The 18,178-nt window shown below is 42.5% G+C and overlaps 1 protein-coding gene across 1 annotated transcript in view; it reads left to right on the top strand.

The window, feature by feature from the left end:
* Positions 1-18,178, top strand: part of lrrc1 (leucine rich repeat containing 1) — a 141,780-nt gene that overhangs the window by 101,545 nt on the left and 22,057 nt on the right. The window contains exons 7-10 of the mRNA XM_072251101.1: positions 3,535-3,609; positions 4,999-5,143; positions 6,603-6,721; positions 13,344-13,427. Of these exons, the coding sequence (XP_072107202.1) occupies positions 3,535-3,609; positions 4,999-5,143; positions 6,603-6,721; positions 13,344-13,427 (423 nt within the window). The remainder of the gene's footprint in view (positions 1-3,534; positions 3,610-4,998; positions 5,144-6,602; positions 6,722-13,343; positions 13,428-18,178) is intronic.

The following is an 18,178-nucleotide window of genomic DNA, read 5'->3' as shown; positions in this document are numbered from 1 at the left end:
TTTAAGTAAAAAGCCGAAATGAACATGCTAATTAATTATGTGCTGCCTGGCACGTAATTTTCAGCCCAGATCAGTGCCGATTGCCGATTGCATCGCCTCTGATCTGGGTCGACAATTACGTGTGGGACGGCACCTAATTAATTAGCATGTTTATTTCGGCTTTTTTCCTAAAGATGTGCTGTGTGCCTCCTGGCTACTGCTGCATTCTCCGCGAATCGGTACAGTATCTGTCCGCAGTCTGGGTGTTGGGGTGGTGGGACACTGGGGTGTCATCTCGTCATCTATTTCCATTAGAGCAGACAGTTCATCTTCTCCTATGACTGCTCGCCTCGATGTTGAAGGTCGAGGTTCATCGTCTGCTGTGGCTGATGTGGAAGGCTTGCTTGACTGCTGAGCCTCGCACATTTTTCTATCATACAGTTCTCTGTAAGGGCTCAAAGAATCTTGCAAATATCCCCTAAACCTACGTACCCTTTCAAAATTAAAGTCGTACTTTATCATTACTCATTCGGTTTTGATTGTTGTCCTTTCCTCTTCCAATTGCATTAGCTCTTCTCTGTCAGTTCTTGGTCATGGGATGCCAAAACCTCTTCAACATCATCTTCGTCAGCTTCCACAAGCCAAACTCACTTTGTCCTTGCTTTGTTCACCACGATCGAAACACTTAATTATGTCTAGTTTTACACTAAGTGTGACACCCTCATGAGCTCTTTCAGGCTTTTCTGGCACCATAGAACTCATCTTGCAAATGACTGCTCACAGGCTCCTGTTAAAGCAATGCTGGCGAGAATGCCGTTCTGAATTTTTTATCGCGCGCTGAGTTTTTTTTCGTAACAGTGAAAACACCTTCTGAAAGCAAAAACAGGGTACTAATGTAGGTCTTTCGTAACAGTGAGGTTTCGTAAAGTGAACGTTCGAAAAACGGGGGACACCTGTATATTTGTGAAACGTCCTATATTCAAACAGATTAATTCCAAAACAGTTTATAACTGACTTAAACATTTTCTGAATTCCGTGACAGCTAATCTCTATTGTATTTTGATAATAAACTTACTTTGAAGAGAGAAAAAAACTCAGAAAGGGCTGCAGCTATTCTGTTTAAATGACTTGGAAAATAGAGGTTTTAAGTAGCTGATAAGCAAATGTGTGGTTCCACCTCTCTATTTGCATCAGAATGGTTGAGAAATTGCTACAGCTGTCTAAAGCCTTCCTCCTCCCAGACAGAGCCCAATGTACCTGCTGTATTCTTATATGTGTAAAAGGTTATTGGATTTCCTAAAGACTTGGGCTTGGAATTCAAGGGAAATTATATCACAGTGGCCTTTGGGCCACTGTGTTGTGCCAACCTACCAACCTACTCCAATCCATTTGAAGTCTTATCCACTTCCCTGTCACACTGGTGGTGTTCAGATGTTTGTCACAGTCTTGCTTTTCCATTGTTTACAGTTTCTTCAAGGCTGTTTCACCCTCCCCAGTCCTCATCTCTGTAAGGCAAATGTCCATCACCAATGTTCTATTGAGTGACAGTGATATGTCCATAACTAAAAATTCAAAGTAAATTTGTTATCAACATCAAGGCAAGTCAAGGCACTTTTCATTTTCATTTCAACCATAACTGCTGGTACAGAACATAGTAAAAATGAGACAACGTTTTTCAGGACCATGGTGCTACATGAAACAATACAAAAACTACACTGAACTACGTAAGAAAAAAACACAAAAACTACACTAGACTACAGACCTATCCAGGACTGCATAAAGTGCACAAAACAGTGCAGGCACTACAATAAATAATAAACAAGACAGTAGGCACAGTAGAGGGTATAGTAGGTTGGTGTCAAGCCAGGCTCTGGGTATTGAGGAGTCTGATGGTGTGGGGGAAGAAACTGTCACATAGTCTGGTTGTGAGAGCCCGAATGCTTTGGTGCCTTTTTCCAGATGGCAGGAGGGAGAAGAGTTTATATGAGGGGTGCGTGGGGTCCTTCATAATGCTGTTTGCTTTGCGGATGCAGCGTATGTGTGTGTCACCATGTACTGCCCTGAGATTTAATTTCCTGTGGGTATTCACAGTAGAACAAGGAAATACAATAGAATCAATCAAAAATCGACACAGAGACTGACAATGTACAAATGACAATCTGTGCAGACACTATTACTACTACTACTAATAATAGTAATACTTGAAGACCTCTTCCCAGAAACAGAGGGGTTCCGTGTGGCATTACAGGACCAAGTGGTTAACGTAAAATAATTATGAAAGATACATAATAAAAGACCAACAAATTAAAGACAAATAAATGCAGAAAATGCCAAGAGAAACCAAAAACAATCTAGAACATTACAGGATCCTGTAGCAGTTTAACTCAATCTGATTACTTCCACGGGCACAATCAAGTGGCAAACATCATTCACAAAAATCTTGCTTTAAGATACAAACTCATTAAAGACAACATACCTTACCATAAATACAAGCCTGACCCAGTTTTAGAGTCATAGTCATACAAATTATACTGTAACTGATCCATTATTGAATATAGGACACATTATAACCCTTCAGATATAATAATACAAGATAAACAAGCAAGACCAACTTACTTAATAGATACAGCCATTCCAAACGCACATAATATACTGAAATCAATAAGTGAAAAACACCAGAAATATGCTGAACTAAAAGAGGAAATTGAAAGACTGTGGAACATGAACAGGGTATACATTGTCCTAATAGTAATATCTACAACTGGTATCATCCCAAAGTAACTACACAATAGCATTAAACAATTAGGGCTACACAGCAATATCTATGTAAACCTTTAGAAAGCCACAGCACTTAGTATAGTCCCAGAAGTTCCTAGCAATTGAGAAGTGAGTTTGCTTGGCTATACCTGTACCTCAGGTTTTACCAGCTTGAAATGAGAAAAAAAAAAGAAAGCCACAACACTAAACAGCACTAGAATAGTCTGAAATTTCCTAACAATTCAGAAATGAGTTTGCTTGGCATGGCTATGCCTGTACTTCAGGTTTTACCAGCTTGAGCTGAGAAAAAATTTTAAAAATAAGTAATATTGAGAACGTAAGATGTACGTCCTTGAGAAATAGTGTTGGGATGAGGGGAAGTTGTCCACACTGATTCTTGAGCCTGATAGTTGATGGGTGATAAGTATTCCTGAATCTGGTGGCGTGGGAACTAAGGCTCCTACACCTTCCTGACTGTTGGTATTAGCGAGAGGAGAGCATGGCCGGGATGGTGTTGGTCCTTGATGATGGAGGTTGCTTTCCTGTGACAGCACTCCTTGTAAATGTGCTCAATGGTGGCAAAGGGTGGAATCAACTATTTCCTCCCTTACAACACAATTATCCACGACTATTATACTAGTATTACCTGCTACCGACTGTTCACTAAAACCTGACAGGTTAAATAATGGTTAGCCAATGTTATGAAGTATTTCAATGAAGCGTATTAATAAATAGCTTTTTTTCTCATATGCCATTTGCAATGAGCATTGATGTTTTTCAATGTACTTTTATTTGTAGCCAGAGAGTATTGGATCACTTTCAAACCTGAGGGATCTGTGGTTGGATGGGAACCAGCTGGTTGAACTGCCTATGGTAAGCATGGTCTGTAATTATCCTCTCTCTCTGTCTCTGAGACATGATGATGTTTGTCCATTGGAGCTGTCCTGTTGTTGGTGTTTTGTTTTTCTGCCCTGGAGATCATTCCTCAGCTGTGTCTCAGCTAATTATTTTTCATCACAGCCCTTCTGTTCTTAAGTGCAGTTTACCCACACCCTCGACTTGTAATTTCACCTTTGTACCAGTGATGGATTCATAGAGTACAATAGCACAGAAACAGGCCCTTTGGCCCATCTAGTCCATGCTTGCTTAGTATTCTGCCCCGGTCCTATCTACCTGCACCTGGACCGTATCCCTCCCGTCTGTGTTCTTATCCAAACCTCTGTTAAATGTTGCAACTGAATCACATCCACCACTTCTGCTGGCAGCTTCTCCACACTCACATCACCCTCTGAGTGAAGAGATTGCCCTCAGGTTCCTCTTAAATATTTCACCTTTCACCTTTAACCTATGACGTCTAGTTCTCTTCTCACCCAAACTGAGGAGAAAAAAAACCTGCTTGCATTCACCTTATCTTTACCCCTCATAAGATCTCCCCTCATTCTCCTGTGCTCCAGGAAATAAAGCCCAAATCTATTCAATTTTTCCCTTTAACTCAGGTCCTCAAGTCCTGGCAACATCCGTGTAAATTTTTCTCCATACTCTGTCAAGGTTATTGATATCTGACCTGAAGGAAGGTGACCAGAACTGCACACGATGTTCCAAATCTGGCCTCACCGAAGTATCATACCACATAACATCCCAACTCCTGTACCCAATGCCCTGACTTCTGTGGCCAGAGTGCCAAAAGCTTTTATCTACCTGTGATGCCGCTTTCAACAAATACTTATTATTTCTTGCTGTTTTTGGGCGCCATGGTAGCATAGTGGTTAGTGTGACACTATTACAGCTCAGGGTGTTCCGGCGTTTGGAGTTCAATTCCGGCCACCGTTTGCAAGGAGTTGGTACGCCCTCCCATGGAATGTGTGGGTTTTCCTCAGGTGCTCTGGTTTCCTCCCACAGTCCAAAGATGTACTAAGTAGGTTAATTGGCCATTGTAAATTGTCCCACGATTAGATTAGGATTAATTGGGGGTTGCTTGCATGGCGTGTGAAGGGTCTACTCTGTGCTGTGCCAATTAATCAATAAATAAGATTTTATTTTTAAAAAAACCCCGTAAGTACTCAATTTATAACTGTGGAATAGCTAAATTTTATTGTGGGCTGAAGGGCCTGAACTGTGCTGTAGTGTTCTATGTTTTACTGATGGAAAAACAAGCAGTTGTTATTTTGTTATTGAAATCAATAGGAGAGATATTGTCCTTCACAGCAGTTTGCTTAATCTTTCACGCACGTTTATGTTTTGTTTTCATTTTCATTGAAACAGGAAATTGGAAACCTGAAGAACTTGGTGTGTTTAGATGTGTCAGAAAATAAACTGGAGAAACTCCCCGAAGAGATTAGTGGACTCCATTTGCTCTCGGATCTGCTGGTTTCACAGAACCAGTTGGAATTCTTGCCAGATGGCATCGGTATGTTCACCTTGTCCTGCTGCCGTGGTATGTTTGGAAAGAGTTTGCTTTGCCTAAATTAGCTTTCCCTCATGGAAGCAAATGAAAAATAGGCTGCAAATTATTTTAACCTGAAACACCAACAATCTGCTTTTTCCAATGAATGTCCTTGTTAGTGTTTCACTAACATGTTAGTGGTTCAGCTCTATCTAAATGCCACAAGGCTGTGACTTCAAACTATTTGCATCTTACTGGGATACTAGAAACACAGGAAGTTCTGCAGGTGCTGGAAATCTCAAGCAGCATACACAAAATGCAAGAGGAGCTCAGCTCGTCAGGTGGTGTCTATAGAGGGGAATAAACAGTCTATGTTTTGGACTGAGGCCCATCATCAGGACTGGAAAGGAAGCGGGCAGAAGCCAGAGTAAGACAGTTGGGGGAAGTGTACAAGCCATAAGAAGCGGCAGAATCTTTTGTGTCTGGAAAGTGTCTGAAGTATTCAGCTGAACAGTCAGCAGCTGAGGAGAAAGAAACCGTTAATGTTTTAGGTCAGAACTTTTCATCAGAGCTCAGAAACCATTATCCATGTGCAAAAAGCAGGATTTACTGGTGGCCAGCCATTTTAACTCCTCTCCCCATTCCGGTTCTGACATGTCAGTCCATGGCCTCCTCTTCTGCCATGATGAGGCCACTTTCAGGTTGGAGGATAATGCCTCATATTCTGTCTAGGTAGCCTCCAACCTGATGACATGAACATCAGTTTCTCCCTCACAATTGTTTTCCTCCTCCCCCTTCCATCTTCTTCAATTCCCTACTCTGGCCTCTTACCTCTTCTTCTCACCTGCCTATCACTTCTCCCTGCTGTCCCTCCTCCTTCCCTTTCTCCCATGGTCCACCCTCCTCTCCTATCAGGATTTTTCTTCTCCAGCCCCTTACCTTTTTCACCTATCACCTACTGGCTTCTTACTTCATCCTCACCCACCAGGCTTCACCTATCACCTTCCAGCTTGTCCTCCTTCCCCTCCTACCACCTTTTTATTCTGACATCTTCCCTTTCCTTTCCTTTCCAGTCCTGATGAAGTGACTCAGTCCAAAATGTTGACAGTTTATGCCCCTCCATCTGACATGCTGAGTTCCTCCAGCATTTTGTGTGTGCTACTCAAGTTTTCCAGCATCTGAAGAATCTCTTGTTATTATTGAAGAAAGCTGCTGATAAAAGATAATTGGCTGAGTCATCAAAGTTTTCAGCATCCCCAGTATTTGAGAACTTTCTTTTCTCTTCCCCTTCCTCCTTTTCTTTTAAAATCATTATTCCAAAAAGGTGAGTATCTCGATTTTTTGAGGTGGGTGGGTGGTCATGCGGGTGACTCGTGTGAAATGGCCAACTTCTGTGCAGTGTGATTTAAAAACCACTCATATTTTAAGTGACGAAGTACTTTTAACTATTTTCCCTCAACCACTTCTTTTCCCCTTCCTATAGGAAAATTAAAGCAGCTTTCAATCCTAAAACTTGATCAAAATCGTTTAGTTCACTTGACTGACGCTATTGGAGAATGTGGAAACCTTACAGAGCTCGTGCTCACAGAAAATAAGCTGGAGGTCAGTACTTCAATTTAGATATTCTCACTGTTAATAAGTTTGGAATAACACTATGTGTGTGAGAGACATACAAGTGAGTGTGTGTGTGCTTGGGAGTGCAAGTTAATGTGTGTGGGAGTGCGTGTGCACTATTCTATTGATGCACAGTGAAGAGTGTCCTACCTGGTACAGAAACAACAAGGGCCAGGAACAAAAAAGTCAACAGAAAAGAAGTTCAAAGTAAATTTAATATCAAAGTACATATGTTATCGTATACAGTACCACCCTGAGATTCATTTTCTGGCGGGCTACTCAATAAATCCATAATAGAATCAACAAAAAGCTGCACCAGCTTGGGCATTCAAGCAGTGTGCGAAAGACAACAAATTGTGCCAGTACAAAAAGGAAGAAATACTACTAATAATAAATAAGCAATAAATATTGAGGACATGAAATGATAGTGCATCCATAGATTGTGGGAACATTCCAGTGATGGGCAGGTGAAGTTGAGTGAAGCTATCCCCTTTGGTTCAAGAGCCTGATTGTTGATGTGTAATAACTGTTCCTGAAATTGGTGGTGAGAGTCCTGAGCCCTGAGGTTTTGGTGGTGGGAATCCCTGGTGACGGATGCAGTTTTCCTGTGACAATGCTTCTTGTAGATGTACGCGATGGTGGGGAGGGCTTTAACCATGAAGGACTGGGTCCAATCCACTTTTTTTTTTGTAGGATTTTCCATTCAAAGGCATTGATGTTTCCATACCAGGTTGTGATGCAGCCAGTCAATATACTCTCCACCACACATCTATAGAAGTTTGTCAAAGTTTTAGATGTCATGATGAATCTTTACGAACTCCTAAGGAGTGGCACTGCCATGCACCACGGTAGTGTAGCAGTTTGCACTATGCTATGAAGGCTCGGGGCATTCAGAGTTTGAAGTTCAATTCCAGTGCCGACTACAAGGAGTTTATATGTACTCCCTGTGATTGTGTGGGTTTCCTCCCACATTCCAAAGGGCATAAGACATAGCTGAATTAGGCCACTCAGTCTAAAAATTCTACTCCACTGTTTCATCATGGCTGATCCATTTCCCTCTCAATTCTATTCTCCTGCCTTCTCCTGTAACCTTTCATGACCAGACTAATCAAGAATGTAAGACATACTGATTGGTAGATTATTGGTCATTGTAAGTAGTCCTGTGGTTAGGGTGCTGTTAAGTGGTGCGTTTCTGGATGGTTTGGTTCATTGGGCTGGAAAGGCCTGTTCTGTGCTGTATCTCTAATAAATAATAATAAATAATTTAAATAAAATAGGTGGATACAGCCTAGTTCGTCACAGGCAAAGCCCTCCCTACCACTGAGTGCATTTACAAGCATCACGTCCACAAGAAAGCAGCATCCATCATCAAGCACCCCTACCATCCAGGCTATGTTCCCTTCTTCAAACTACCATTGGGAAAGAGTTACAGAAGCCTTCAGTCCCCCATCACCAGGTTCAGGAACAGTTATTGCACATCAACCGTCAGGCTCTTGAATTGGCATTGACAACTTCATTCATTTTAACACTGAATTGATTCCAAAACCAACAGAATCACTTTCAAAGACTCTCTACAGCTCATGTTCTGAGCATTATTTTTCATTTGCACAACTTGTCTTCTTTTGCACATTGGCTGTTTGTCAGTCTTTGCTTATGCATAGTTCATAAATTCTCTAGTATTCACAGAAGTAAGAAAAGATAAAACTTTGTTTATCCTAAATGAAATTATTTTTGCAAGGTTGCCCAGTCAGAAATATATACTTTAAAATACAAAATGTAAGCATTGAGGTATGAAAAAGAACGCAAGTGTACATTAAAAAGTAATGGTGCAAAATACAAATGTGCAAAGAAACCACAGGAGGAGGAGGAGGAGGAGTTGTTAAGTCTTAAAGCCCCAGGGAGAAGTTCTCCTGTGGTGTTCAGTGGTGCACCTCGGTGGAATCAGTCTGTTACTAAAGGTGCTCCTCTGTCTGACCAGCATGTCATGGAGGAGGTGAGAGGGATTATCCATAATGCTCCATAATTTCTGCAGCATCCTCCTCTCAGACACAGCCACCAGGGATTCCTGTTTTACCTCCAGAACAGAACCAGCCTTCCTTATCGATCTTCTTGGCGTCAGCTGCTCTCACCCTGCTGCCCCAGCAGACTACAGCATAGAAAAGACTACTGGCCACACGGTATAGTACTGTAGACATTGAATGACCGGAGCCTCCTCAGGAAGTACAGTTGGCTCTGTCCCTTCTGGTATAGAGCCCCTGCATTTTTAGTCCAGTCCACTTTATTGTCCAGGTGAGTTCCCAGGTGTTTGTCATCCGTGCAGGGTGTTTTTACCTTCCTGAAGTCCACCACCAACTCCTTTGACTTGGCACAAGAGACCTTTGCTGCTTGGAATACAAGTAAAAACCATGAAAATGGGGAAAGTAATTTGAGAATATTTGGGAAGGCAGAGGGGTAGGCGAGGTACTGTAAGGAGAGGGAAGCCTGCAGGCCATGATTGCAAGAAAACCTGAGGTAAACAGCTCACTTAACAAACAAGTAAGGAGTCTGTAAGTGGTGCATTTAACAGCCTGTTTCAAGTCGAGCAAAAGCTTGATTGGGTATCTTGGTCAGCATGGACCCATTGGGCTGAAGGGCCTTTCTCCATGCTGTAGACTTTAACAGCTGCTGACGAGAGAATCTTGAAGTTTTCAGAGCTACCCATGGGTAATTTTGAGTATAAGTCTTCAACCTCCGAATCTGCCCATCGCCAGCAGTAGGAATGGCAGTGAGATAAGTAGGGTGAGGACGTGGCTAAGTTCGAGCACTTCCCACAGATGAATCATCCAAAAGTATGTAGAGCCACTGAAGAATGTGCAAAGGAATCACAGCAGCATATCTACTTTCCTAGAAGTTTGTGCAGATTTGACATGTCATCTAAAACTTTGACAAGCTTCTATAGATGCATAGTGGAGATCATCCTGACTAGTTGCATCAGGGCCTGGTATGAAAACACCAATGCTCTTGAACAGAAAAGCCTACAAAAACTAGTGGATACAATCTATTAACCAGTCCATCTCGGGAAAAGCCTTCCCCACATCTACAAGGAGTGCTACAAGAAAACAGCATCCATCATCAGGGATTCCCACCATCCAGTCATGCTGTCTTCCCACTGCTGCCATCGGGAAGGAGGTCCCACACCATCAGACTCAGGTTATTACCCTTTAACCGTCAGGCTGCTGAACCAGTATGGATGACTTCACTCACCTCAGCACTGAACTGATTCCACAACCTATGGACTTGCTTTCAGGGACTTCACAACTCATGTTCTCAATATTAATTATTATTATTGTAATACTTTATTGTACAAAGTAATTGCACCATTTGTCTTACAGTATGTACAATGTCTGTATTTGTGTGTGTCATTTTTCATTGATTGTATTGTGTTTCTTTCTATCTACTGTGAATTCCTGCAAGAACATGAACTTCATGGTAGTATATGTTGTCATATATCTACTTTGATAATAAAGTTACTTTGAAGTTTGAGCACGTCTATTTTCTCTTCTCTGAAGGCTTCATTGAGACTATGTAAATTGGTTTTAGTTCAGTATTTTAATTTGCTTTGCTAATGATATTAAGAATAAACCAACACAAAAGACCATGTGTATTATGAAGTCAAGGAGATAAACAAAAGGAAATTCTGATTGGTGACTGGTCTTTCAGAGCCTGAAACTATTTCTGCACCCTTTAAACATAACAATTTCTCCTTTTAAGTTTTAAAAGATGTCCCGTCTTTGACTTTCAGAAGATGGTCAAATCCAGCAAACTATCTTCTCCAAAAGCCCCCTTCTGAAAAGTGCTTTAGGGCTATTAAACACAAACCTCATGCCATCTTAAAAGTTTCTTTCCCCAGACAGTTAATCTGATAAACCTTTCTAGATAGCCACCCCACCCCACTCTATTTATTACCTCTGTCACTAAACTGTAAACAACTTTAACCACTTTTTGTAATGCTGTTTACATTGTAAATTCATGCTGGTACTTGTATATTTATGCATATTTTATTCAATATCTGGACTTCTAACATTTTTATATACCACACCACAGCAAATTCCTACTACATATATATTGAATAAAATTGACCCTTGATCACATAGGATATACAACAAGCTGTTGAGTATACCATTATTATATAGCCATTATCATAGGTTTCACATGTCACATAAACAATCCTGGCTGTAGACACATGCGTGCCTGTGCCTGTGTGTGTACGCGTTGCATGTGAGTGCATGCATGTGCCCACGTCTATGTATGTGTGCACATGCATATGCCTGCACCTACGTGTGTGTGTGTGTAAGTATGTCCTTCTACTGAGGGACTTGCAGCATTGAGCGCTGATGAAGATTTTTCCTATTGGGGAGTATATTGTAATCAGGAACAGCGAAGACAGAACATTTCACACTGGTGAAGTACCCGGTATGCTTGTAGTCTCTTTCAGTCGTTTGTCCAACTGTTGTGTCTCTCACACCTCATCTCTCCCAGAACTGCACCAGTAATTTGGATTCCAGTTTTCCATTTGATCTCCCAGCACTTACAGTATGTTCATTGACCCTCCAGTAGGCAGCCTTCTCTCTTCGACAGCATTTTGACTCTTTAATTTTCGAAACTGTGTAAGAGTTCTGCTCAGCTAACTTTCAATAACTTCAGCTTGGATGCTGGAGGATTTTTTGAAATTAATTAACCTCATGATCCACAATTCTCACAGAACAAATATTTGGTTTAATGTTGGTTTGAGCTCTTGATGTTTGTTTAAGATTGGATTGAGAACAGAGTAATTGTTCACAAACTGGTGACAGCATCAAAATACCAGCAGTGAAAATTAGTTTTTATATCTAACGGGAGGAGAAGATGGTGATGCGGCGCAGCTCGCAGCGGCCACTCCGGTGGCGATATCTGTTATCTGTCAAGTAGGGTGCTGTGCACAATCCTGATTTGATGGAGACAGACATGAGAGCACGGAGGAACACCTGGAGAAACTTCTGAAATGCCTGCTTCGCTGCCACTGCTACTGTATGATCCAGAATCTCCAGAGGGGAAGGCCCCGAGTCCTCCGCTTTGCTTGGTGCTCGGCGGCCGGGGCGAGGTCGAAGTGCTCGGCAGAGGATGGTGCTCGGTGTCGGAGGGCTGGTCAGAGGCTCGAAGCTTTCGGACGGACTCAGAGTTGGCTGCGGTCGGGAGCTTCCAATGCATCGGCAAGTTTGCGGCGCTTTGAGGTTCATGGCAGGCAGAGTTTCTCCCTTCTACCATCTGCGTGAGATGATGGGACTATCGGGACATGAAACTTTTTTTTAACCATACCCATGGTCTGCACTTTATGTTATAATTATGTGGTTTTGTCAGCTTTAGTCTTGATTTGTCCTGTGTTTCTGTGATAGCTTTCTGGAGGGACATTGTTTCATTTTTTAATGCATGCATTTCTAAATGACAATAAACAAGGACTGAGTGTCCTCATAATATAAAAAAAATGTGGTTGAAAGCATAATGAAAATCATTTGATTTAAAAGCTTTTAATTTATTGTAAATAAAGTACTAGTGTAGATGCAGAAGTTAGGATTTGGGAAATTTTTAAAAAAACATTTGAAGAAAGCCATGGACAAGACTCATTTATCCAAGTTAACTTGGTTTCAGTGACAGGTATCACATGGAATATAGAACAGGATTGCACAGGAACAGGCCCTTTGGCCCACAATGATGTGCTGAACCAATTAAATGAGTAATCAAATGCACAATTAAACTAATTTGCCTACAGGATGTCCATACCCTCCATTTCCCTCACATTCATCTGCCTATCTAATCGTCTCTTGAAGGTCTAATGTATCTGCCTCTACCATCATCCCAGCCAGTCCATTCCAGGCTCCCACCACTCTCTGTATAAAAAAAATAAAATATTCAAATGGTTTCAATTGGATTCCCCCTCATCCTTCTAAATTTCACCGAGTACAGACTCAGAACTATCAAACGTTTCTCTTATGATAACCCTTTCATTTCCGGAATCATCCTTGTGAACCTCTTCTGAACCCTCTCCAATGCCAGTGCATCTTTTCTTAGATCAGGAGCCCAGAACCGTTCACAATACTCAAACTGAGGCCTCACCAGTGCCTTATAAAACCTCGGCATCACATCACTGCTCTTGTATTCCAGACCTCCTGAAATTAACGCTAATATTGCATTGGCCTTCCTCACCACCGGCTCCACCTGCACGTTAACCCAAGTAAGATGAGAAGAAATTATTTGACATATGTACATCGAAACATGAAGTACAGTGAGGTGCAATGTTTGCATCAATGGCCAAAGCAGTTTGAGGGCGTGCTGGGGCAGCCTGCAAGTGTTGCCACATTTCTGGTGCCAACATAGCATGCCCACAACTCACTAACCCTAACCCGTATGTCCTTGGAATGTGGGAGGAAACCAGAGCACCCATCGTTACGGGGAGAATGTACAAACTCCTTACATGCAGTGGCAGAAATCAATCCCTAATCGGTGATTGCTGGTGCTGTAAAGTGAATGCAGTAACCACCATGCTGCCATTTGTCCTCTACAGATGTGTTATGTAATTACTTTTTATTTATTTCAGGGTTTACCCAGGAGCATTGGAAAGCTGCGAAAGCTGACCAATTTTAATGTGGACAGAAACAGACTGATTTCCATTCCCAAAGAGGTAGGCTTATGCACGCTCATTGTCTTAACTCGATGAAGCTGATTCTTAAAACAGATTATTTCAATTAGTGCTTTCTGAATTTGTGGATGGTGCATTTTTCTTTAAGTGTAAGCCTAAGTTCTTTAAGTGCAGAAAATTATTAAATCACAATTGATGCAACTGTTTGATTCCCCACGATGAAGACAGAGATTGGTAATATTCTCGCTGAGGAGATGAGTATTGATTTCAAGTAGGTCAAGTTCACATTCTCGGTAACCTTCTTACATGCTGGTTAAGGCAGCTGAAGTGGAGTGTAGACTAGGACAGGCATGCAGCAACCCCCAATCAGAGCCTTCATAGATGACCTCACAGCAACAACTGTATCAGCCCCGGGCAGTAGATGGATCCTCAGGGGTTAGAGAGGCTCGTTGCATGGGCAAAGATGGCTTTAAGCCAGAGAAATCCAGGTCTCTGATGTTAAAGAAAGGCAGATACGGACAATTTCCATTTCTGCTTGGACTGTATTGTTATCCCAGCCATCTCTGAGAAACCAGTCAAGAGCCTGGGAAGGACTTTGAATGCAGCTTAAGAGATGTGGCTGCCATCCAGAAAGCCACCAAGAAGTTAGAAGTCTGGCTCACCAGTGTGGACAAGTCAGGCCTGCCTTGCAAGTTCATGGCCTGGACCTACCAGCGTGTCATCCTCCCCCAGATCCTCTGGCCCTCGGTGCCAATAGAGGTACCCATGTCAACAGTTGAGGCTCTTGAAAGAAAGATCAATGGCTACCTTCGAAGATGGTTCCCCCTTGTAGCCTAAACAGCGTTGTTCTATATGGGAAGAGGATTAAACTACAGCTTTCTTTCAGCAGCCTGAATGAGGAGTACATGGTTTCCCGTAGAAGAGAATTGCTGCTGTACAGAGATTCCAGCAACCCCAAAGTCTCATCAGCAGGCATTGAGGTCCGGACAGAGAGGAAATGGAAGGCCAATGATGGAGTGGAGATGCCTGAGTCATACCTGAGGCACAGGGATCTGGTAGGGACCAGCTGTCTGGTTAGGCAGGGCTGGGCAACTTCCCTTCAACCAGCTTCGATGGGGCTCAGGGCACGGACAGACACAAACCTGTTCAGGAAGAGGTGCGAACAACTGTCGAGGCAGTGTGTATCACCAGGGTGGCAGGAATGGAGCAGCAGGCACCTCCACCAACCCAGAAAGCCCATAGCCTTTGTCAGCTGGAGACCAGCCACAACCTTAGCACAGATCACCAACCCAGAAAGCCCACAGCCTTTGTCAGCTGGAGACCAGCCACAACCTTAGCACAGATCACCAACCCAGAAAGCCCACAGCCTTTGTCAGCTGGAGACCAGCCACAACCTTAGCACAGATCACCAACAGGCTTGCTTGCCACGGTGTCTGACTGGCAACTGAAATTCAATCTTGACAAGTAATTGAAGTTCCGTGACTTCATCGCATCATCATCCCCGAGGCCTGACATGGTTATTCTGTCAAACCTTGAAGCAGGTGGCCATGGTGGGTTGGAACAGTTCCTCAGGAAGTTGGATTGAGGAGGCATTTGAGTGTAAGAAGACCAAATACCAGGAGCTGGTAGAACCATACCAGAGACGGGTGGAGAGCATGATGTGAGCCTATAGAGGTGGGGTGTAGAAGTTTTGCTGGCTGTGCAGAACCTACTCTCTCATTGGTGTTATGGGCGCTGCAAAGAAAAGAGCAATCAAAACCGCTATAGAGGCTGCTGAGCGAGCCTCCAGATGGCTGTGGATCCAGAGGTGTGACCCATGGGACAAAAGCCAGGGCCTGATCAACCCTGGCTGGCTCGCCTGGGCGAGATTGTCTGTTGTTGAAAGAGCTGAAACACCCAATGACCCCAGGCTACATCACTAATGATACTTCCTAGGATGTATCTCAGCATCTAGAATGGAGGAGAACTGAACTTTCAGAACTACATTTAATATCACTGGCATATGTTGTGAAATTTGTTGGTTTGAAGCAGCAGTACATTACAATACATATTATAAAAGTATAAATTACAATAATATATATAAAATATAAATTGCATAAGTAGTACAAAAAGAGAGCAAAAGGTAATGGTGAGCTGGAGTTCATGGGTTGGTTCATTGTCCATTCAGAAATCTGATGGTGGAGAGGAAGAATGTTCTGAGTTAGGAAAGTTCTGTCTGAGTACATGAAAGCTTAATCTTTTCACGTTTTTACTTCCTGTAAACTCTTTTTGCTGCTTGGAAATGAGTGAAGTTGTAAAGTAAACCAGTGAGTATGAGAAGCCTATCTGTGATTGCACATCATCGTGAAATGCTGAATTGTAACTTGAGATCTTTATTTGCTTTGAGGTTTTGTTTTTGGCTTTGTGCAACGCATTTCTTGGTTTCCAAGGACTGTTTGCAGCATTGATGCATTAACAAAAGTGAATGCTTGATACAGCATGAGCATGCAAAACAGATTCTGTGGTTTCTGACAATTGTGGTGCAATTTAAGATGCAAATAATTTGTAACTCTGAGGGATTCTTAACTTCAAGGAACTTTACACTCAGTGGACACTTTATTAGGTACCTCCTGTACCTAACAATGTGGCCACTGAGTGTATGTTTGTGGTCTTCTGCCTCTGTCGCTCATCCACTTCAAGGTTCAACATATTGTGCGCTCAGAGATGTTCGTCTGCATGCACTGTTGTAATGTGGTGGTTACTTGAGTTACTGTCACCTTCTTGTCAGCTTGAACCAGTCTGGCCATTCTCCTGTGACCTCTCCTTAACATCAAATTCTTCCAGAATCCCTGAGAGCAAGGTTGATTTCTTGGATAAAGCATAAACATTGGGACTGTATTAGCAGAACTAGCAACGAATTCTGATGAATGAGCCAGATCTTGGCAGGCATGAGTTATAATTTATTCCAGTTTCTTCACAAGATCTTGTGCATTGAGTCAGTAGGAATGAAAGGTGATGTTGATGCCAAGAGGATGGCGTGACCTCTCAGACTTTTCTAAGAAGTAAGACCATCCTTAACTGCTGAGATTTTCAGTTCAGGGAAGGAAAATGAAGAATGAGCTGTCAAGGAAATAAAGCCAACTGGAATCATAGAAAGTAGAACAGTATAGCACAGTGCAGAATCAAATCAGGTTTAATATCACTGGCATGTATTGTGTTGTTCTGCAGCATCAGTACAGTACAATATAAGACTTCATGTCAGGCCTCAGGGATGATGGTATGATGAAGTCAGGAAACTTTAATTGCTTGTCATGATGGACTTCCAGTTGCTCGTCAAGCCTGTAGGTGTTCTGGGTTCAGGCTGTGGTTGGTCAAAAGCTGTGAGCTTTCTGGGTTAGGCAGAGGTGCTTACTGTTGTGTCTCAGACTTTTGCACAGCACTGTATTTGCCAACGTGTGGTGCAGGGTGACTTTGTGAATCTGGTGGGAGCAAAGGATATTGGGAATAGCGAGGGTGGAGCATCGCGGGAGGGGTGTGGGACAGGTGGAAAAGAGGGAGTGCCATGGGCAGGGGGTGGCACATGTGCAGACACACCCAACCTTGAGACACCAAGCAAGATCATTTAATTCCAAACAATTGATCACTACAGAATATCTCTCCGGTGCTTCCCGCTCCCTCCACTCTCCCTTCCCCTTTCCACAACCATGATCCCCTCTCCCTGCCCCTTCTAAACCCTTATCAGAATCAGGTTTATCATCACTCACATATATCATGAAATTTGTTTTTTTTTTGCAGCAGAAGAGTGCAATGCATCAAATTACCAAGTACTGTACAAAAGTCTTTGACATCCTAGCTCTATATATACACACACAGTATATGCTTCAAACATTTGCACAATACTGTAATAATTTTATGTATTGCACTGTGTATATATAGAATTATACACACACACACACACAGACACACACACACACACACACACACACACACACACACACACACTATATAGTCTGTATATAATATGTGTGTATATATAAAATTATAGTGCAAAAAGAGGGGAAAGAAAGAAAAATATAGGTAGTATACATGGGTTCATTGTCCATTCATAAATCTGATGGCAGTGTAGAAGAAGCTGCTCCTAAAATGTCGAGCGTGCCCTTTGTCCTACAATGTTGCTCCGACCACTTAACCTACCCCAAGATCAATCTATCCCTTCCGTCCCACGTAGCCTCTATTTTCCTATCATCCACGTGTGAATCAGATGGAGCAGTGAAAGAGAAGTAATGAAGATGAAGGTGGTTTCGAGCACAGCTCAGAGACAGATCCTTCAAACCCCACGTCCATGCCAACCTTTTACCCAGTCACATTGTACCCATTTGCCCACATTGTCCATATTCTTCGATGCCTTTCCTATTTTTTACATCTGTTTAAATGCCTCTTAAATATAGTATTTGTTCAAGTTTAATTTTCATTCAGCCATACACATGTATACAGCTAAATGAAACAATGTTCCTGTGGGAGCAAGGTGCAAAACACAGTGCATGCATTCGCTCAAGCACAAGTAATCGTTGTACCATCTACAGTCACAAAATAATATTGGCCCAAGTCCCTGAGTGGCAAGGCCTGAAGATCGATTGTGCATGGGATGTTGTCCTTGAGCTATGTTTCCGTAAGAGAAAGGATGCAGTAGCTCCTCACCTCATGCAGGGTCCGTCGCAGATGAAAGCAATCTAGCCTGTTTTGCACTCGGTCTGCCACAGTTGAAAGCAATCCAGTTTATCTGCCAGAGAGTGAACACTGGAGAGCGGCACCGA

Source organism: Mobula birostris, chromosome 2 (genome assembly GCF_030028105.1).
Source record: "Mobula birostris isolate sMobBir1 chromosome 2, sMobBir1.hap1, whole genome shotgun sequence".
NCBI classification, from domain to species: domain Eukaryota; kingdom Metazoa; phylum Chordata; class Chondrichthyes; order Myliobatiformes; family Myliobatidae; genus Mobula; species Mobula birostris.
The sequence above is the reverse complement of the archived record's forward strand: the minus strand, read 5'-3'. Positions and strand labels throughout refer to the sequence as shown.